The sequence below is a fragment of the Bos taurus genome, chromosome 19 (assembly GCF_002263795.3).
Source record: "Bos taurus isolate L1 Dominette 01449 registration number 42190680 breed Hereford chromosome 19, ARS-UCD2.0, whole genome shotgun sequence".
Classification (NCBI taxonomy): domain Eukaryota; kingdom Metazoa; phylum Chordata; class Mammalia; order Artiodactyla; family Bovidae; genus Bos; species Bos taurus.
Genome location: NC_037346.1, coordinates 11,268,508 through 11,292,328, shown reverse-complemented (window position 1 = coordinate 11,292,328; position 23,821 = coordinate 11,268,508). Strand labels below are relative to the sequence as shown.

At 35.1% G+C, this 23,821-nt stretch overlaps 1 protein-coding gene across 3 annotated transcripts in view; it reads right to left on the bottom strand.

Moving 5' to 3' along the window:
- BRIP1 (BRCA1 interacting helicase 1) overlaps positions 1–23,821 on the bottom strand; it is a 182,143-nt gene that overhangs the window by 118,683 nt on the left and 39,639 nt on the right. For all 3 annotated transcript variants that reach the window (XM_024980612.2, XM_010815737.4, XM_024980614.2), the window contains exons 7-9: positions 10,701–10,991; positions 4,984–5,205; positions 2,661–2,860 (exon numbers count right to left, since the gene is read on the bottom strand). In XM_024980612.2, coding sequence (XP_024836380.1) covers positions 2,661–2,860; positions 4,984–5,205; positions 10,701–10,991 — 713 coding nt within the window. The remainder of the gene's footprint in view (positions 1–2,660; positions 2,861–4,983; positions 5,206–10,700; positions 10,992–23,821) is intronic.

The window sequence follows — 23,821 nt, the reverse complement described above, 5'->3', positions numbered from 1 at the left end:
GAATGCAGAAAGCACTCAGTCATGTGAGAATCAAGGGGAAAAAATAAATGAGTATTCCAAGCAGAAGGAATGTCTGGGGGTGATTAACAAATTTTGCTTATTTAAAAACCTCAAAGTCAACGTAATTACAACACAACAGGCAGAGAGAATAATAGTATGAGCAATGTTAGTGTGATAAGTAGGAATCAGATGATATCGGGCCAGGATAAGAAGTCTGAATTCTATTCAGAGTATAATGGGAAGATTTTAAATGGAGGATTTCAAATAAGAGAGATAATCTACTTTAAGCATTTAAAAGATGATTCCAGTTTAAAGGCAGAACGCATTATAGGAGAAAGGCAAAAATGAAAGGAGAGACCTATTAGGAGGCTGCCCTTGTGGCTCAGCTGGTACAGAATCCGCCTGTAATGCGGGAGACCAGGGTTTGATCCCTGGGTCAGGAAGAACCCCTGGAGCAGGGAAAGGCTACCCACGCCAGTATTCTGGCCTGGAGAATTCCATGGACTGTATAGTCCATGGGGTCGCAAAGAGTCGGACATGACTGAACGATTTGCACTTCACTTCAACCGTGTTCTAGGGGGTTCCTAGTGGCACTAGTAGTCAAGAACCCGCTGCAAATGCAGGAGACATAAGAGACACAGCTTTGATCCCTGGGTCAGGAAGACACCCTGGAGAAGGAAATGACTACCCACGCCAGTATCCTTGCCTGCAGAATCCCATGGACACAGGGGCCTGTCAGGTTAAGGTCCGTAGAGCTGCAAAAAGTAGGACACAAATGAAGTGACTCAGCACACGCATGCAGAGTGTTCTAGTTGAGAGAAGACTCTGGGATGACAGATATGAGATTGAAGGATTTGGGATATACTGTGTAGGTGGCATTTTTAAAACTTACTGGCAAATTGGATGCGGTGAGATAGTAATCAAGGATAATACTTAGATTTTTGATTTGAGGAACTGGTTGGTGGTACCTGCTTAGATAAGGAAGACAGAGCAGGTGGGGTAAGTAGGGAAAGAAAGGCGTATTTTGGAAAGTTGAAATTTTATATCCAAACAGAGATACAAAGCATAGTTGAGTAGATAAAAACAGCATTCCAGGGAGAGACTGGGACAAATACAGATTCAGGCCTCGTCCGCACTGCTTTTGAGTTATGTAATTTAAGGAAAATGAAGAACTAGAAAAGAAATGAGCATCCAAGACCAAGCCCTAACACACTTAAATATTTAAACATCAAACAAATTAAGAACTATCAAAAGAAACTGAGAAAGAACGGACTGTGAGGAGGAAGAAAACCAGGAGGTGTCACAGAAGCTGTCTAAGGAAAACACATTCCTGTGTGCTTGTTCTCACTACTTCACTTCTGATACCTCTGGTCTCACATGCATGTCAGTTTTTTCCCCCACACAAGCAATTCTCTGAGACATCAGACGGGTGTCCTATAATTCAATTCAATTTTGACACTAACTGAATTTGCAGAGACCCCACAGATTCAGTACTCAGTCTCATTAGACAGTCCCTCCTCCCTCCCCCAGCCTCAGATGCCAGTTGCAAAAGTCCAGGTTGTCATCTGTGCTTCTGACCAAATACCTGTAAGTCAGTGGTTCCCACAACCCCCTCCTCAGGTTGGGCATTTACTAGAACAGCTCAGAAATCAGGGAAACACATTTACCAGTTTATTATATAATAAAGGATATAGATAAAAAGTCAGATGCAAGTGATAAATAGGGTGAAGTCAGCAAGGTTGCCGGGCACAGAAACTTCTGTCCTTTTGTGCAATACACCACACTCCAAGCATATAGATGTGTTCACCAATGTAGAATCTCTCTGAAGCTTTTTTTTTTTTTGGTATTTTTATGAAGACTTCATTACAAAGGCATGATGGAACATTAATTCATTATCCAGCCCCTCTCCTCTTTCCAGGGGGAGGTGGAGCTCAAAGTCCCAACCTTCTAAATATGGCTTGGTTTTTCTAGTGACTGGATCCATTCAGGAGCCCTTCAACCATCACCTCATTAGAATAAAAGACAGTCCTATCACCCAGGAAATCCCAGGGGATTTAGGAGTTCTGTCAGGAACTGGGGTCAAAAATGAAACAACAAAACAGAAGATGCTCTTAGTGCTCTTATCAATTAGGAAACTACAAAGGTTTTAGGAACTCTGTGCCAGAAACGGGCGACAGAGACCTATACATATTATTCCACAGAAGACAAAGACATTGTTCATAAAGGTGGTATTCAACAGCAACCAACACTGCTGAGAGGCTAAGTAAGATAACAGAAATAACCTTTGCATTGGGCCATCTGTGGACCTCTGGTGATCTTGATAAGAACAATCTCAGTAGAATTATGCATACAGAAACACTACAGGGATGGGTGAGGAAAGAATGGGAAATGAGAAAATAGAATCAGCAACTACGGATAACTCTTTCAACATCTATGCTGTGAAACAGAAATGACAAACTTCTACACAGTAAAAACACCTCAAGGAAAGACTTAATCAATAGGAAAGTTTGGGCTAGGCTATCTCTATGTTTAACTGGCAAGGAACAATCCATTTCCCAAGTAGTCTGGTCCAAGTTTACTGATTATAAAATACTTGGCATAATAGAACATGTTTCCAATACAAAGGCAGCCAAATGACACTGAAAGACAAATGCTCTTACTTAATGAGGCTACAGCACACAGCTCGTAGGGGTTCATGATCTTTCTTCCTTATATTATAGTTAATCATACTATCTAGTTCATCCCGAGCAAACCGAAGCTGAACTTCCGTTACACTGTAACTTGCTGATTCCCGAGCACAGTCCTCAATGTTATGAGCTTCATCTAAAATGACAACCTGTTCTTTCAGATTGATGTCCATCTATAAGATAAAAGAGTTTTCTTGTAAAACATTCAGCAAAATGGATTTAACAGCAATAGGCAGGTCACTTCATTCAAAAATTTACACCACAGGCCAATATCACAAGTCCAACTACAGAAGTAACTGATTCTCAGTCTTAAAACTTGTAAAGCACTTAGACCAACCAAATATCTATAGAGTTATCCATTTTTCACCCTCAAAATACTTGTAAACCTATCAACCAAAATAATACGTGTTAAGTGACCCAGGATCAAGGTATAGCTGGTTACACAAAGGATTGTTAAGGATCTTCAACATAACTTAAAAAGCAGAAGTTTTAAAAAACCTGATTTAAAAAAATTTTAATTAAAAAAAAATTTTTTTAAATAACAGCACAAGATTCAAAAGGCTCTCAAAATACTAATATATTATGTATCTGTTTCATTTCAGTCTTTTCTGCAATCCTTTAGAGAACTACTCTTCCCCAACACCCATGTGATGTCGGTAGGACTGTTAATCTGTTAAACAAGGTACCACTCTCATAATGTGGGTAGATTCAGAATCCAGGCCTGTCAATTAAATAAAGTATGCCATTCCTGTGTAGTCACACTAGTTCAAGAATGAGTATGAGATTCAATCTAGGCCATCCAGAGTAATTATAGGTGACTATCTTTTTTTTCCAGGTTACCTAGCTGGAAAAAAGCTAGCAAACTATAGTTATCACTGTTTCCATTGGGAAGAACTTGCCTGATTATAAAGCCACCACAATAGTCAAGTATTTTTTTCATAAGTCCTACCAAAGCTGGGTTTGTGTCAATGGCAACTGAAAGAGTTCTAATACAAACTGTCACAAAGCAATTGCCACTGAGTTATTCTGAGGAACAATAATATACAGAGGGCTGGAGATGGCTGAGGGAAAAAAAATGAAGGAGTAGGAAATATACTGGGGTTTAAAAGATGAGTAGAATTTGGATTTGGACAGACAGAGAGTAGGGCAATTCAATACATAGAGGTGTAATCAAAAGCAGAGATACAGGAAAGAACAAGGTATCCTCAGGGGATTGTGAGGTAATTTTTCAAGTGCTCAAGTTGGAAGTCTGTAGCAGAAAAGGCTGAAAAGGCAGATTCAGGTTAGACCATTGATCATCTTGAGAAAGCTTGAGAAATATGGACTTTATCCATATGAGATTTTTAAGCAGAGGAAAGATGTTATAAAAGTAATATTAGAAAGACTGATTTGGCATTGATATATACAGTTGGTCAAAGGAAAGAGACCTAGTTGAAAGGCAACCAAACAAAAGGATGTATAGTTGGAGGAGCTGAAGGCAAGGAGGCAGAAGGGGCTGAGAAGTCCTTGTGATAGGCTGTGTGCATGCTCAACCATAGGGGTATTAAATATAATGCCATTCATTTTGAACTTCCAGAAATAGAAAGCTAATGAGAGTTGTACAGTCAGTTCTAAAAAGAGGAGCAATAATATACCATTATTCATTCTTTGTCTTATGCTGTAACAACTGGATGTCTCTAAGAACCAGGTAAATAAACATAAATGTTGTATCCAAAGTTCACTTATTCAAAGCTCACAAAAAATAATTTGCATAGTATGCATATTCTCCCAACGTAAGTTCTTCAAAACATAGATTTAGATAAATATTTTATAATAATTCTTTATAGCTATCATAAAGTGATACCTATAAATGAGTCTCAAATGGAGATAATTTTGCAGCCGAGGGGATATTTGGCAATGTCTGGAAACATTTTTGACTGTGACAACTGTGAGTATACTATTGGTATCTAATGTACAAAACCAGAGACGCTAATAAACATCCTATAATGCACAGGACAGCCCACCACAACGAAGTATGTAGCCCAAAACGTCATTGCTGTCAAGGTTGAAAAATTCTTTTATAATTCCACTTCAGTACTAGGTCCTTAAAAGTACTTATTACTTTGATAATTAAAATGACAATGTCTAAAATTCATTTTTTAATATCCCCTAGAATACACTTTGAACATTCTGTTTATACATTTTTCATAAATTAGGTATAAAGTAAAAGGCATTAAAACATCTAAAAGTTTTTACATTCATCACATATCCCAATAAATAGGAAAAAAATTATTTTAATTTTTACATATCTACTCACAGTTTCCCTTATCTGTGCATCTAGAAGATAGTTGTAGGGACAAAATATTATGTCAGCATTTTGCATTAGTTCTCGTGCTGTGTAATATGGACATGCCTTTAGTTTTCTCCCCAAGCTGACAAGTTCTTCTATATCCCAGGCCTTGTGCATCCCTTGGAAAGTCTGTAATGTGTGTTGATCACTCATTTTATGAACACCATGATAAAAATAGCAGGATTTTCCCTGAAAACAAATATATACGGTTGAAACACTAGAACAGAAGAACTAAAACAAGTTTATCTCAGAATTTTTAAAACATCATTTAAGCCACAATATAAAGATTTAACAGAGGAGACAGAGTACACCAGGTCTATAATATAACCGTTTTAAAGAACTACATTAGCTAACTCAGATAGAGCTCCAGATCAGTACAGCTCTAGACACTCCAGATTAACTTGAGAAACATTTTTATTAAATTATCTTTAATTGAAGGATAACTGCTTTACAATATTGTGTTGGTTTCTGCCATACATCAACATGTATCAGCCATAGGTATACATATGCCCCCTCCCTCCTGAACCTCCCTCCCACCTCCCACACTTTCCCACCCCTCAAGATTGTTACAGAGCCCCAGTTTGAATTCCCTAAGTCACACAGCGAATTCCCATTGGCTTTCTATTTTACATATGGTAGTGTATATGGAGAAACATATTTTTTTAAGTATATTTGTTGTGACTTTGTTCTGATTAAAGTTATATTAGGCAAAAATATTTCTGGAAGGATACATAAGAGCAATAGTATCACTGCTGCTGCCGCTGCTGAGTCGCTTCAGTCGTGTCCGACTCTGTGAGACCCCATAGACGGCAGCCCACCAGGCTCCCCCGTCCCTGGGATTCTCCAGGCAAGAACACTGGAGTGGGTTGCCATTTCCTTCTCCAATGCATGAAAGTGAAGAATGAAAGTGAAGTCGCTCAGTCGTGTCCGACTCCTAGCAACCCCATGGACTGCAGCCCATCAGGCCCTCCATCCACGGGATTTTCCAGGCAAGAGTACTGGATAGTTGCTCTCAAAGATGAGAGCCAAATGACTTGGGATAGGACTGAGAGAGATTTTTCTCTATAGACATTTCTGTATCTTTTCAGTTTGAGCCATGAGACAGTACTACTTAATCAAATACAAATATTAATAAAAACAAAGGAAGGAAAAAAGAATGGCAAGTGGGAAAGAAGGAAGAAGAAATGTCCCAGGGGACAAAAGTATTCATCATATAAAATTGGAAAACACAAGTGTACCAAAAATCTATAAATTACCTAAAGTCCCACTATATCAAAAATGTACTATTAATATTTTGATGTATCTCATTTCAGATTTCTTCTCTATATATCAATATATCTCTGTAATGTGACCCAATATTAAAATAAGAACAAATCAAATTTTCCCCAGGTGCATGCACTGAGGATTACTAACAATCCAGTCACTAAGTGTTTTTTACAAAACTGGTACTGCCTTTTTTCTCATAGCCTATTTTACTGAAAATCTTATCAAATATATCTTTTCATATCACTAAGTTTTTTTTCATTGTTGCTAACATATATTGGATTAATGTGCCACATCTGATGAATCAGTTTATCACTGGATACTTAGACTGGTTTCAATTTTTGCTTTATAAATAATGCTGCAACAAGCACTTTTATGCCCATTTCTAAATATTTTCTTATCATACATTTTTAGAAATGGCATTATGAGATCAGAGAGTATATTTTTCAGTTTCTTGAAAACCGTATTGTCAAATTATCCTCCAGAAAATGTTTATGAACATTTTATATTACCCTTTTTCCACACCTTTATCAACATTATCTTTTTTTATTTTTGCCTATTTTAAAGGCAAAAATAGAATCTTCTTTCAGGTAATATCTACTAATGTCCTTTGCCATTCTATTATTGAAGTAAAGAAATTTTATTAACATATATACACTAACCAAAAATAAGATGTTTGATAAAACACAGTCCTAGCAAAGGCATCATATCCTATTAAAAGGTTTATAAAATTAGAAGTATAAACTTCTACTTCTATTAGAAATACACAGGAAATTTAACTACCAAATAAAATTTAACCATTAATGTGATTATATATATAGTGCACTGTTTAATAGCTCCCACCAAATTGGAAATAAACTAAATATCTACCAACAGAGGATATGTTAAATAAATTCTGGCAAATTCATATAAATGGTATGTGCTATGCTTAGTTGCTCAGTTGTGTCCAACTTTGCAACTCCATAGACGGTAGGCCACTAGGCTCCTCTGTCCATGGGGATTCTCCAAGCAAGAATACTGGAGTGGGTTGCCATGTTCTCCTTCAGGGGATCTTCCCAACCCAAGGATTGAACCCAAGTATGGTCCTTAAAAAATGAGGTTGATTTGTCTTTGTGCTGATTTTTAAGCTTTAAAAATAGTCTATACACATACATTATACAAAACATATATTATAAGTGTTTTAGAAGAATATACATAAAACTTTACAGTAGGTCCCTTAAAGAGATGGAAAGAACTGGAAAGAGAAATCTTCTCCTTTGATTTAATATCTTTCCATAATTTTGAGTCTCTAACCATGTATGTTAGTTTTCTTTTTCAATTGTCATTTGGTACTAGGTGGTGAAATAATGGGCCATTTTAATATTCATTAATTTTATATATCAATAAAAAAATTAATGTGATTTTGAAATCTAATATTTATCTTTCCCAGTTTGTTATTCTTAACCACTGGGGAGATGTATGTGTGTGTATGTGTATTTTTATCTACAAACCATCAAAAACGAAAATCTGTTTTTAAAATATTCATACATTATTACATATACAAAAATATCTAGACACTGCTAGAAATGGAGTAACTCATAAAAAGGTCATAACCTACAAAAGATGTCTGCAAATTCAAGGACAAGAAATGGTCAGCTGAGGACTGCTAATTCAGCCATACTACTTATTGTTCCTCCAAGGTATTAAAAATCAGAATTAGAAAGGGCTCACCTAACCATGTTCACTTGCTTCAATTTTGTATTATTTTCACTTACTTTATCTAATCTCTATTATTCTCTTTAATCCTTCATGCCATGTCAACTTCCCTATACCATATGCCACCATTTGTTTTTGTTTCTAATGCAGTGAAAACTGTAATGGTTAAGAGAAAACTTGCTTTCTTTCTTGCTGATTAGTTGTCTGTCACTGGGCAAACTTCAGGGCCCATCTTTCTCATGTGACTAGGCATCAAGAGTAGCTGAACTAGAAACCTTTGAAGAGTTCTCCGACCACTGACTGCCATTTCTGAAGTTCTTTCTAGCTCTAAAATTCTATGATTTTGGGTCTAGAGACCCAAATATGGAAATATGTCAAGTATCTTTCATACTGACTTTGATATCAGATTGAGCTTAATAATGACATTCACCATTTCTTCATTCCAAGTACCTTTCATACTATTCTGAAAGTTTTTATTTGTACTGATAACAAAGTGATCACTAAGTTGCCTTCAAGTCTATGGTTATGGACTGTTAAATCTCATCTTAACAAAAAACAGATATTCTTCTATACCTAAAATAATTTTTTAGAATGATTTCTAGGGCTAGTTAAGATGATTTTTTTCTTAATTGAAACAAAATTTTACTTTTAGCAGATATGTGCATTGCTTTTCCAGTATAGGAATATAAGAGAAACAGTGAACAAAAACACATGTGCCTTTGGATCAAGCCAAAAAATCAGAAAGTTTACACTTTAAGGGCACTTAGAATGACACTGCTGTGCAGGCTGATAGCAAAACCAGAAAAGCTCATCCATTTTAGCAGTGTAATATAACCCAGAGGGGAGTCTGTCAATTGAAGTGTTATCACACTCTAAACTCTTTTTCACTTAAACTGTCAGTTATCAATTTATCATTTCTCTTTGGTAATTCAGCCATAGTAAACACAGACACCTTTAGTGACTTTGTAATTGGCCCTCATTACAATACCAAATTACCCTTATGGCTTGGGAACAAGAAAAAGAATGCTCATGTATGCCTTATGAGCTAGCCATTCTGAGGCAGAATTAGGTCAAGACAAATGCAGATAGCTTCAATTATTTATATTGTTAATATTCAAAAATAAAATATTTGTTTACTTTAAAACAGAACCTGAAGGCCAGTGAAAGTTCTGAATATTCAAGTCTATTTGATTTTTATTTTTACAAGATTCAAACTTAGGAGAGTAAAGATCAATCAAAAGACATAACCAGCACTGCAGGATTCTAAAAGATTACATAAAATATTTGCTTTCAATGCATAATCACATGATAAGTTTCTCAATAGCAAGTAGCAAAAAATAATGACTATGCCAGCAAATCTTTCTGCACAGACTAAAAACAAATTTCAAGCATTTGAGGAATTTAGTAGATCAGTTAGCCACATATGGAAAGAAGTCTACTTAAGTATAAAATTTATGGGTTTTTATCATGAAGAGCCTTTTCTCTATTTTATTATTTTTTTAACATTCAGCTTTTTAATATTTTTATCTCTCTTTGAAGAGAACTTTTTAAATATACAGTGAAAAGATTGCACAATTCCTCAGTTACAAAGAATATATATGGAAACAAATATGATCATACAATTTTAACAATGGTTTTGATTCAGTTATTCTGTATTCTCTTCTTGATTCTAAAAAAGTCATTTAAGTTTTTCCATTGAAGCCCTTTAGTACTTATATTTCATATTATCTATTGGGTTTGTGTATCTATTGAGGCTTCTTTTGAATAATTCCAATAAAGGTTGAATAAATTTCATATAATAATAGGAAGCATTGAAAAAGAAAAGCATAATAAAAAATAATCTATTCACATTATACATTAGGGGATGATATACAGTTAAATGAAACTAGAGTCTAAGAGGCTATGGTTCTTAGACTTTTGTGTAGAACCAACTATGTTGGTTCAACAAAATACAGAAAGACACAACTTTCAAAATATATTAAAATATCATTGGTCATTTCATATACTATCAATTTATGGTTCAACTATAATTTCTGGGTATAATTCCAGACTTGTAACTTCAATTTTGGAGTAAACTAGTTATCTAACTGGTACACAGACAACTAAACTAATACTGGCAAAATATTATCAAAAAATCATTACTTTAGTGAGATTTATTTATTTCCACCTAGCCAAAATTCATATTATTCTAAATTTCCCCAGAAAATTTCAAATCCATAAATAACATATCTTTAGTTAATAATTTACTGTAATTTTAAAAAGAAGTTTATACTAATCAGAATGATGAGACAGTGAAATCATTACATTTCTCAATTCAAAACATTTTAAAATTTGCCCAGAGAGATCGTATGCAAATTACCTTATTCTGAAATTTTTTAATATATAAAATATATCAATTAGATCTAGTTAGGCTAAATCACTTAAATGTTTTTTTCTCATTTGACCTCTATGTTTGACTATCTTTGAAAGAAGAAATTAAGACATGGAAATTAATTTTCAAGGAATTAAATAAATATCCCCATGTTTTAGCACAAAAACTAATAATTTTAAACTTGAATAAAAGATTTCCTTATGGTAAAATTATTTTTTAAAAAATATCAACACTAGCAATCAATCTGACTTAAGTTATCACTGTAAATGTACATATAAAATGAACACATTAAAAATGGAGTAATTTTTATCTTTTCAGTCTAATTTTTTGCCTAAAATAAATGAACTTTACTCACATTTTTTCCATCCAGCAATTCCATGCACTTTTCATTTCTGTTGAAGTTACCCATTACTTCTGGATGGACACAAGTATGATCCCTGCTGGAAAGAATAGTCATCGGGACCCCTGAGTACGCTGTTCTCTGGAGCTCTCTAGTAATCTGAGCAATCTGCTTGTGTGTGCGTGTCCCAAAATATATTTTGGGTATCTTGAACTTCCCCCCATGATCCTTCTTAGTGGTATTTGAAGAATCTTCACTGTTTCCTTGTTTGGTAGAACAACAGCACCTAGAACAGTGACCAGGGGGCTGTAACAAAGGAAAGAAAAGATGACTATTGTCTGGACTACCATAAAATTTTTATCAAACTTTTCATGGAATGAAAACTATAAGTAGCGAATCACAGTTGCCAAATAAAGGGAAATTCCATAATGTCACATCATCTAAAATTTGCCTTTAAAGAAAAAACTGCAAATTCAATTTCAAATTGGTTCTCTTTCTCTCTTGAGTTATAAATGTTTCCATATTTGCATTGTTTTCTAACATACTACTCCCACTCTCAAATTCCAAATGTTTTAAGTATATTTTAATTCTCCTCTTTCATAAATTATAAAACTAAGACAAAACGAAAGACAATTTTCATTTTTGCTTAGGCTTCAAGTGAATTGTGATATTACAGTTTAGATTTAAGAGTGTTATTTTTCTTCACAGCACAATCCATTCAAATATCCTTTAATAAACCAGTACTTTAAAAAGCATTTTAACATAACTTACAAAAGAATAGAAACATCAAGCTGAATTTAAATCATCACTCAAAAACAATAAGAGAAAACTATTCTCTAGCAAAGGTATGAAAATGAATGCAAATTATTAATATTTAATAATGAAGACAGACTGCTTGTGTGGAACAAGTATATCTGAAATTCAATTACCGGTCATCAAATATAAATCCATCAGTACAATTATCATTCAAGATAGCTTTTCCTAGACAATTTTACTCAATTCAGTTTCATAATTAAAAGTTATATAAATGGCTCCTTAAATATACCATATGGAACATCAGGAGTACGTTATAATATTTACCTGGCTTTTCTCTATTTCCAAACTCAAATATTAAAAAAAAAAAATAGCTTAATGCTATATATTAGAACACACTGGTTCCTAATAACTACTCTCTTCTCAACTTCAGTTACTATACAAATGAGACAGAATGCAGCCTCCTTTAAGAGAAAGATTAAGAAATGGTTAGTTTATAGGAATGGTCACTGATAGGGAAAAATACTAAATAGCACAGTAGCTTAAGAGAACTTGTACTAGAGAGTTTAAGTTTAGTAGAACAAACACTCCATTTAACTGAAGTTTTTTTTTTTAATTATAATCAGTAAGATTAGCCTTCATAAACAAATGCTAAGTCATAGCATGTTACACCACAATACTGGGGATCAAGCTGTCTTTTAGCCTCAACTCAGTGGAAAAGCAAGTTCAAATTACTCCCAGTCTCGCTCAACCTTGTCCGCCATTAAATATTACAATACATGATAGAATGGATGTAAATGTGACCCTTCTGGAGCTGTCACTCACTGGGATAAAAGGTTCACTGATGTGCCAAATAAACAGTCAGTCAAAGCAGATAAAGTTACAGCCATGCTGGAATTGTTACATTCCCCTCTCAGGTTGCCAGTAACAGCAGATTTCATTACAGAGTGCTGCCACATTAAATAGCCAGTTCCAAATATCCTGCCTTCTATATTGAATAATTACTTATTCACTGAAAGGATAAAAGAAGAGTTATGAATGGGGCTCTTGTCAACAGTGAGGCAGGAAACAGCTGACATGTGGTTTATGTTACATATGTTGCAATATCTAACAATTTCTGGTCACACAGAAAATGGAATGCAAATTATATCATGGTATTTCTGACTGAATTCCTTTTTGTCCTTTTCAATGATCAAATTAATTAACTTAGTAAAAGAATTAAGGTAACTCTTGGTAGCAGAATTAGTTTATTTTCATATTTTCAATCTTTTTACTCAATTATATCTCTTCCCTATGATACAGTTAAATTCATTGTGAATATTAGAATGCTAGGCCCAATGTATTACGATATTCTCTATGGATATATACAAGCCTAAAAGTAATTCAATAAAGTAGTCTTTTTCTCATGGCTTGGAAAACCTACTTTTTGATATGATACTTTTCAACATGAATTCCACTTAAAGCTTTAGGATCTACTCCTTTTATTTTCATTCTGCTATTTTTCTAAACAAAAAATTCAAACGTTATAGAAAAATACAAATAAGTCAACCACCACATATAACTAGCAGATCCTCCTATATGTATCTTTCATATTTTTCCAATAAAAAAGGATGCTGTTATACAGTCTTATAACTTTCTGCTTTGCATTCAAATGGTTTAATTTTAAAAGCAGTATTTGCACTAGTAATTTTTTAAAGGGATCTGCTTACCTTAAAATGTTATACTAACAGCATAACTAACAAAAGCAAAAGATACAGGGACTTGTTTTAGAAAGTTCTTACTAGAGAGTAGCTTTATTTATGTACCTTAAATGTGTTTTTCACTCCGTAATTGAAAAAAATTATAAAACAGAACTAATTTTTATATTAAAAATGTTTTATGTTGGTTAAATCTTCAAGTGTTCTGAATTATACAATTTATGAAATCAAGGGTAACTCCTCAAGATGATGGTTTTCAGTGAGTGGCTGGGCAAGTAGAGTAGAAGACAGAAACTAAGAAAGTTGATTCTTATTTATTTGCAGATTTAAAGAAAAATTACTTCTTCAGAAGTGATCTTCTATTGAAGTTCCTATTTAAAGGATTTGGTATAATCATAGTTGAAGATGGAAAACACTGAACGCAATAATAGAACAGAGGCTTAAAAAAAAACAATTATTTAGGAACAAAAGAGAATTATTTGTACCAAAATCACCAACTTTCAATTTTGTATGAAAACAGAGAAAGAATCCTGAAAACAGTAATGATAAGAACTCATAAAATCCTCTAGTTCAAAATTAGGCTAATATTTTCTGGCTTCTCTCTGAAACTCTTTGACCTAGGGATCTTAAAACAACAGGTGAACAAAATTAAGTATTTTTCGCCAAGTAATTCTCCTGCTGACAAATGATCAAGTTTACCTCCCACAAGGATATTTTCCTTTTGTTTTTGCTCTTTAAATTTATATAAATTGTATCAGGAAACTGGAGAATAAATTAAAAAGTATTCTTTCTCATCTAATATATCTAAACCTCAAGAAAGGTAAAACACATAGGCTCCCCAAACCTGAAATCTCTAAGAACTGTTAAGTAGCAATATCATATGGTAGAACTAATCTCTTTAAGAGATGACTTCTTTTCCCATAGCTGGAAACTGTCTAGAGTTCCTTTTCTTCAACAAAAGGCAAGAAAACTTAACCCAAATAACAGCCCCCCAAAAATCTACTATCATAAGAGATGTGGATGTGACAGTTGTATTAGTTCCACATGTAGGAGTCAACTGTTTAAAAATACATTTCAAATCTACAATAGCCAAAAACTGTTCTTAGGAGCAACCAGGGATTTTAGAAAATTATCTTTGTGTCCAACAATTTCTATTTATTCCCTCTCTTCTCAGACTATATAGATATGCATTAATGTTTTTTGAAAGGATAAAGAATGAATATAATATTTGATCTTGAAAGGGCAACTTCTGAGTCCTTGCCACTATTCCTTTCACAAGGTTGTAATCAGAAATAGATTAAGATAACTGTGTCAACCTCTAAAGTTTCATAGCTCTCGCCAACCTTTCCCCTGAACAACAATGAAAATTACTGTGTTAAAATTACTATATTTACTTGGAAAAATAAAAATTAGCATGGTGACTAAATATGCCTGAAAAAAGATAATAATAAAGGAGTAGTGAGAAATGACTGCATTGTCAGAAAAGTTATTTTGTGAGTTCATAAATCAGGGGAGTATCTAAACAGAGTCTATGAAATGAATTCTAAAAGTAAGCATAAAAGGATGTTTAATATGAAAAATTAGCACATAAAGTAGAGGGGGAAAAGACCAGAAAGAAGCTTATCTGCATGAAATAGAGAAAACTAGGTCCATGAAACAGTAACATACTTTTCCATATGTGCATGCATTGTCTTTCAACCACACTGCAAATTCCTGAGGACAGAAACTATGTCTTACGCTACTTCATATACTCATTCATCGAGCATGGTATTTTGTATATAACTGTAACTTAATTTTTTTAATCGATGGATTGTGACTAATGTCCCTAAACCAAATACTGTACCCATGTACCACATTTTATTTATCCGTAGATGTTTAATTGATGCCCAAATTTTACTTCTTCACATATCAAAAAGTAACCTCAAAATGAAAAGGTTAGCTTTTAAAAAAAAGTACAGGACAATTTGTTATTTTTCAAGAACAAAAAGAAAAATCATCTTGTTATGTTAATATTTGGGCCACTTTAGTTGTGAGTGGCAAACACATATCCTGATATATTCATTTAATAACTATCATTTATTAAGGCTGTCCCTGTGCTAAGCACTCTACATGTACATTCATTCATTCATCTATCCATCCATCCATTCATTCATTCAAGAAACATTAGAATTCCTGACATTATTAGGCCAAATAGAAGACAATGACAAAGATCATTTCATCCCACCGATAAAGAGACCTTCACTTTTTAATTGTTCTACAAGGTGTGTTATAGGAGATTATCAATACCAGTTTCACTTAGTACTCCAAGTGCATTATTTTCTGAATGCAACTACAAAATATTCTTAAGTATAAGCTATAAAATTTACTTCATAAAAATCATTTTAACTTATTATTAGTTGACAGTTAAGGCAAATATTTTCTAACAAGATGGACATTATGTTCCACATGGGGGAAAAACAAAAATTCTTCAGTTGAGAGACTGTTTAGAGCAAGCATCACACTCTTTCTACAAAGGACCAGAGAGGAAATATTCTAGATTGTATGGGTCATAAAATCTCTGTCCCTATATACAGAAAAATATCTTTAGGACCTCAGTATAGGGAAGGATTTCTTAAACAATACACCAAAAGGACAACAGACTGAAAACAATCCTGAGAAGATACATACGCTGCATATAACCAACTGAGGATCAGTCTTCATAACACATAAAGAATCCCAACAAACCTATGTTTTAAAAGCCCAATAGAAGAATAAGAATCCAAGAACAAAAAAATCACAGGAGAGAAAAGCAGAAAACCCAACAAACATCTGAAAAGATGTGCAACCCGATGTTCAACTTCATTAGAAAGAAAGAAAGTGAAGTCGCTCAGTCGTGTCCGACTCTTTGCAACCCCATGGACTGTAGTCTACCAGGCGCCTCCGTCCATGGGATTTTCCAGGCAAGAGTACTGGAGTGGGTTGCCATTTCCTTCTCCAGGAGATCTTCCCGACCCAGGGATTGAACCTGGGTCTCCTGCACTGTAGGCAGACGCTTTACTGTCTGAGACACCAGTGAAACTAATTAGAAAAATGCAATTAAAACCCTAATTGTATTTCATTTACATTCACCAGACTGGGTGTCAGAAAAGATATAAAGCAACTCTCTTAAACACTGCTGATCCAAGTATAAAGTGACACAATCACTTTGAAGAACAAGTTGGTGATACAGTGATATCAAATATATACAGACCCTTGGCCCAGCATGAGCCTGCTAGTCATACATGCTAGTGACAGACTTGCAGATTCAGAGAGATACAACAGGGATACTCTTTGTAGTACTGTTTTAATAGTGAGGAAAATAAGCTAAATGTGTCAGCAAAAGAATGAGTAAATAAATTGTGGAGTTCGTCTATCAGTGGAATACTGTAAATAATTTTAAAAAAAATACAAACCAGAGTTCTATGTATCAACATAGATAAAGATCAAAAAAAGTGTTGAGCAGGTTAAGTGTGACTTATATAAAATTTTATTTTCCCCATAAACTTCCAAACAAACTGATGACAGGAATAAAACTATAAAAACGTTAGGTAAAAAATTAGGAATCCCCACTACAGTAGATAATCCTTGGAGCTAAGGAACGTAGTACATACACAACACACCTAGAAAATGCTAAAAAGTGCTTCAAATGAAACCTAAAACAGCAAATACACGGGTTGCTCCTCAGCAGCTTAATACCTAACAGAACAACTATCATCTTAATCTCGCCTGACTAAAATTTTCAACTTAACTGATTAGGAAATAGATTCCTAATTTACATATATGTATTGTTACAGAGGAGAGTTTGGGATCACCCAGAAACTACAAACACAATTTTGTATGCATTTTTAGAAAGTGAGTCCATAACTTACCATCATGTGCTCACAGAAGACTGTGACTTATTTGGGTGAGGACTTTATTTTAGAATTTATGTCTGATTTTACAAAGAAAATAAAACAGAAATAGCATTTTATTTACAATGAACTTGCTTAGTCACATTAATTCTGTAAAGGAATAAACAACTTGATAGTCCAAAGAAGATAATTTTATAAAGATTCCTCTACTGCTTGTAAATTAATTTCTCTTTATGTTGGTTAATTATGCAATATTAACAAAATTCTATAACATTTAGTTCACTAATGTTTACTGCTAACTCCATTTTATAGATGAAAAAATAAAATCTGAAGTTCTTCAAGTGGCTACAAAATTCATGACAGATTTGTGAGAAGTTAGAATTCATAACCTTAAATCTCAAAGTTTTAATTAACAAGATCATTTTTAATTTACCATTTAACTTGACAAAAAGAAAAGCAAAATACTGCCCTTTTTTATTTCCAAACATCACACACATGAAGAACTAGTGGTAAAAACAAGTCAATGAATACTGAATTATACTTTGAGACATATGAAAGAAGGTTTACTGTTAATCTTTATCAACCATTTGCTGTTGTCCATGCCATCCAAAGAGGTACTGAATGCCTGTTGTGCAAAATCTCACATAGGCACACACTCTAGTTAAGATAGCGAAAGTGACATAACTATACCGTTTCAATTATTCTTTTTTAAAAATTCAAACAGTAGTACTCTACTGCCACAGTTTCATGATTAAACTGCACAAGGCAGCTGTTTATCTACTTACAGCAACCAGCAGGTGAACCTGATTCAATATTTATCACAGGCTTTCACAGATCACTGCTAACCAAGCAAACGTTTTAATTAAGCTGGAACTTGCTTCAAAGAGCTCATTCAAGATGTCAATCAGCAGGTAAGGGATCAGATACAGTGTCAGGTGAGAGTGTGTAATACAAATCCACAACTTTCTTCATCCCATCGCTGTAAATTAGCCTGCTCTAAAGTTCAGATTCTGATTGTAACAGACTGCCAGTCTCCTGGAATGTGTAACTGAAGTCACTCAAATTCTATTGTGAAGGTTGTAAGCAATATGTTAAACTGCAGTGGGCTAGCACATTAAGACAGATCCTTTTCACGGTTGTTTTTTGATACCATAAGTGTCTGTTACCGTACTCTCCACTTACTGTTTACTTTCTTGCCTACTGTAAATGGGAATTCCTTAAGACAGCTGCCTCAGTTTCTGAGTTTATAACCAAGAACACCCCAAAGTGGTATAATTTTTAATCTACATTTATACTAGAACAATCATATTTCTATAAGACTTCTCAGTTTAAGAACAAATATAAAGATGACCAACCTGTACAGAGCAACAGTCCTCCTGGAACAGTAGCACTTTATACAGATGTGACTACAGCAGTGAGTCTCAAAGTATAGCAAGTAGTCACACTGACCAACTTCATGAGAAATACCTGGGGTATTTATTGATACAACAACAAAAAAAAAAAAAAAAGGAAAAAAGAATCAAAGAAAGGAAATGGGGGAGAAAAAGGAAAGTTCTTCCTTCGAGAAGAATGCTAGCTAAAAATTGTAAACAGAATGGTAAAATCTTAAAAATTACTATTTTACAACTGCCATGTAATAGTTGATTCCTACAAGGTACATAAATGGATGCTAAAATCACTGGGTAAATGTTGTTGGGAAACAAGATACTCACATAAACTCCAAGTATCACTCCAAAGATTACTTCTTAATTACAAAAGGAAAATATGCCTTTATAATGGAGACCAAGTAGTCGATTTGTAACACTAGCAGTAGGGAGACAAACTGGCATCATGTGCCTCTGGATATGCTATAGTAGGAAATATACTATGTACTTTTCTTGAATAAAACTACATGATTAAGAAATCTAAACAATCAAGCCATGAATCAAAAAGAACCTAGGAATACAGAAACAGTGGTAAAACGATATTATTATTTAGTTGGTGAAAATTAATCCAACCGAACCCTTATGATATTTGCAGTTGTATATTTTACTTCAAAAATCCTTTGGAATTGTCTGACATTTTTATCTTCTCCTTTATCGTACAGTATTTTGGCATTTTTCAAACTTTTTTCAATTAATCTTTTAAAATGAGAAAACAAAGCCATCCTGTGATGTCATCTTCTACATACTGACCAAAATGCTATAAACGAAAGAGATTTTTTTAGTAGACAAATTTTTCAGTACATAAGCCTCTAAAGCAGCACTAGTTGCCACAGAGCAATAAGCCTGTGCACCACAACTAATGAGCCCATGAGCCGCAACCACTGAGCCTCTGTGCTGCAACTCTGAAACCCACACTCCCTAGATCCTGTGATCTGCAACAAGAGAAGCCAGCCAATGAGAAGCCAGCGCACTGCAACAAAGAGCAGCCCCACTCGCTGCAACTAGAGAAAGCCTGCTCACAGCAAGGAAGACCCAGCACAACCAAATAAATAATTACTTAATTAATGAGGAAAAAAGATTTGTAAATGGACAATAAGCACATGAAAAGATGCTTAACATCACTAATCATTAGGAAATGCAAACCAAAACCACAAAGATATACCATTTCACATCCACTAGGATGGTTATAATTTAAAAAGAAAACAGAATACAGAATAGAAAATTACAAGTGCTTGGCAAGGATGTGAAGAAACTGGAACCTTCCTGAGAATTCCCTGGTGGTCCAATGATTAGGGCTCCATGTTCCACTGCAGGCAGCACAGGTTCAATCCCTGGTCAGGGATCTAAGATTCCACACACCTCAAGACACAGCCAGGAAAAAACAAAAAATGGAACCTTCCTACATTGCTGGTAGGAATATAATATAGTGTAGTCGCTGTGCAAAATGCGATGGAAATTCCTCAAAAAATTAAACAGAATTACCATGTGATCCAGTAATCCCACCTCTGGGTATATATCCGTAAGAAGTGAAAGCAGAGATGGACACAAAGATAATTGTACACCAGCATTCATATATTCACAATATTGGCATATGCACAATAGCCAAAAGAGGAAAACAACTCAAATGACCACTGAAGTATGAATGGATAAACAAAATGTGGTATACAGGCATTGAACAGATTATTACTTAATCATAAAAGGGAATTCTGACACATGCTATAACATGGCTGAACTCTGAAGACATGAAATAACACAGATACAAAAGGACATACATTGTACAATTCCACTTACATGAGGTTCCAGAGTAGTTAAATTCACAGACAGAAAGGAGAATGGTAGTTATGCAGAGGCTGAGGCAAGGGAGAACAGGAGTTATTGCTAAGTACAGAGTTTCAGTTGGGAAGATAGAAGAATTCACAAAAAGGTGAATAGAATAGATTTAATGCCACTGAATTGAACACAAAAAATGGTTAAAATGGCAAATTTTGTTATGTACACTGTATCACATTTTTTTAAAAAATGAACAGAAAAATCTGTTACCAGCAGGGCCATACTACAAATGTTAAACGAAGCCTTTTAAGCTAAAAGAAAAATTATGCAAGATAGAAACCTGAATCTACATAAAGGGATGAAGGGAACTAGAAAAAGGAAATAAGAGGATGAAGGAAAAAATAATTTTCGTGATTTGTAAATTTATTTAAAAAATGGAGGTAGACTTCTGGTTTCCATTTTTGATATAAATAGCTTGGAAGTGGCCACTCCATTCTGACAGATAAAAGGCGAAAAAACTGAAAAATCAATAACTTTTCCTGTATTTGTAAGAGAGGGGAGGACAATCCATTGCCTTTAAGATTAGGAGACAGCTGAATACAGGAAGTAACAGCTTACTGGAGCAGCAGTACCAGGGAAAACCAGTGCAGGAACAAGTGCTGGGCTAACAAAGCCTGAACCATAAATGATGAACTGCTACAGACTCAATACGCATGACTCTCTTAGTTAAAAATTTAGGGGCACTTAACATGGAGGGCTCCCAGATATTGTGCGAGTTATGTCTAGGAGCCAGATCAGGTTCCCTCAACACACTGGGGAGAAAAACACCCTTGTGCTCCCAGTAATGGGAGGGGGAAGGGAACCATTTTGAAATATACCAGAGCACTCTGGTTTTCTTAACAAAGCCTGCTCTGAGGGGAAACTGAGGCAGCTATGTTAAGGAATTTCCATTTACAGTGGGCAAGAAAGTAAACAGTAACAATGTTTTTCTAATACCATATTATGAACATGACTGTAATACTTTATGCCTTAAAAATTGAATGATGATTGATTCACTAGTGTATAGGTCAGGCTACTGTGAAGCAACTGTTTCAATTACACCAAATTACCATAAAGAAATCATATCATAAAGCTTTTTCAATATCAATGTACAAATTTTTATACCTCTAAACAAATACAAATTATTTTTTCACATTATCTTTTCATTTTATCTAGTGTTAGAAATACAGATAACATCTCTGGTGTTTTGTATCATTTAAGACAGCATTTTTGTAGGTAATGACTTACATTGATGCTTCATCTTATAGATGATGCAAACTTACAGTAGTGGTTCAGTTCAGTTCAGTTCAGTCGCTCAGTCGTGTCCGACTCTTTGCAACCCCATGAATCCCAGCACGCCAGGCCTCCCTGTCCATCACAAACTCCCGGAGTTCACCCAGACTCACGTCCATCGAGTCAGTGATGCCATCCAGCCATCTCATCCTCTGTCGTCCCTTTCTCCTCCTGCCCCCAATCCCTCCCAGCATCAGAGTCTTTTCCAATGAGTCAACACTTTGCATGAGTTGGCCAAAGTACTGGAGTTTCAGCTTTAGCATCATTCCTTCCAAAAAAATCCCAGGGCTGATCTCCTTCAGAATGGACTGGTTGGATCTCCTTGCAGTCCAAGGGACTCTCAAGAGTCTTCTCCAACACCACAGTTCAAAAGCATCAATTCTTCGGCGCTCAGCCTTCTTCACAGTCCAACTCTCACATCCATACCTGACCACAGGAAAAACCATAGCCTTGACTAGACAGACCTTTGTTGGCAAAGTAATGTCTCTGCTTTTGAATATGCTATCTAGGTTGGTCATAACTTTCCTTCCAAGGAGTAAGCGTCTTTTAATTTCATGGCTGCAGTCACCATCTGCAGTGATTTTGGAGCCCCAAAAAATAAACTCTGACACTGTTTCCACTGTTTCCCCATCTATTTCCCATGAAGTGATGGGACTAGATGCCATGATCTTCGTTTTCTGAATGTTGAGCTTTAAGCCAACTTTTTCACTCTCCACTTTCACTTTCATCAAGAGGCTTTTTAGTTTCTCTTCACTTTCTGCCATAAGGGTGGTGTCATCTGCATATCTGAGGTTATTGATATTTCTCCCAGCAATCTTGATTCCAGCTTGTGCTTCCTCCAGTCCAGCGTTTCTCATGATGTACTCTGCATATAAGTTAAATAAGCAGGGTGACAATATACAGCCTTGACATACTCCTTTTCCTATTTGGAACCAGTCTGTTGTTCCATGTCCAGTTCTAACTGTTGCTTCCTGACCTGCATATAGGTTTCTCAAGAGGCAGGTCAGGTGGTCTGGTATTCCCATCTCTTTCAGAATTTTCCACAGTTTATTGTGATCCACACAGTCAAAGGCTTTGGCATAGTCAATAAAGCAGAAATAGATGTTTTTCTGGAACTCTCTTGCTTTTTCCATGATCCAGCAGATGTTGGCAATTTGATCTCTGGTTCCTCTGCCTTTTCTAAAACCAGCTTGAACATCTGGAAGTTCACAGTTCACATATTGCTGAAGCCTGGCTTGGAGAATTTTGAGCATTACTTTACTAGCGTGTGAGATGAGTGCAATTGTGCAGTAGTTTGAGTATTCTTTGGCATTGCCTTTCTTTGGGATTGGAATGAAAACTGACCTTTTCCAGTCCTGTGGCCATTGCTGAGTTTTCCAAATTTGCTGGCATATTGAGTGCAGCACTTTCACAGCATCGTCTTTCAGGATTTGGAATAGCTCCACTGGAATTCCATCACCTCCACTAGCTTTGTTCGTAGTGATGCTTTCTAAGGCCCACTTGACTTCACATTCCAGGATGTCTGGCTCTAGGTCAGTGATCACACCATCGTGATTATCTGGGTCGTGAAGATCTTTTTTGTACAGTTCTTCTGTGTATTCTTGCCATCTCTTCTTAATATCTTCTGCTTCTGTTAGGTCTATACCATTTCTGTCCTTTATCGAGCCCATCTTTGCATGAAATGTTCCCTTGGTATCTCTAATTTTCTTGAAGAGATCGCTAGTCTTTCCCATTTTGTTGTTTTCCTCTATTTCTTTGCATTGATCGCTAAAGAAGGCTTTCTTATCTCTTCTTGCTATTCTTTGGAACTCTGCATTCAGATGCTTATATCTTTCCTTTTCTCCTTTGCTTTTTGCTTCTCTTCTTTTCACAGCTATTTGTAAGGCCTCCCCAGACAGCCATTTTGCTTTTTTGTATTTCTTTTCCATGGGGATGGTCTTGATCCCTGTCTCCTGTACAATGTCACGAACTTCATTCCATAGTTCATCAGGCACTCTATCTATCAGATCTATGCCCTTAAATCTATTTCTCATTTCCACTGTATAATCATAAGGGATTTGATTTAGGTCATACCTGAATGGTCTAGTGGTTTTCCCTACTTTCTTCAATTTAAGTCTGAATTTGGAAATAAGGAGTTCATTGTCTGAGCTACAGTCAGCTCCTGGTCTTGTTTTTGCTGACTGTATAGAGCTTCTCCATCTTTGGCTGCAAAGAACATAATCAATCTGATTTCGGTGTTGACCATCTGGTGATGTTCATGTATAGAGTCTTCTCTTGTGTTGTTGGAAGAG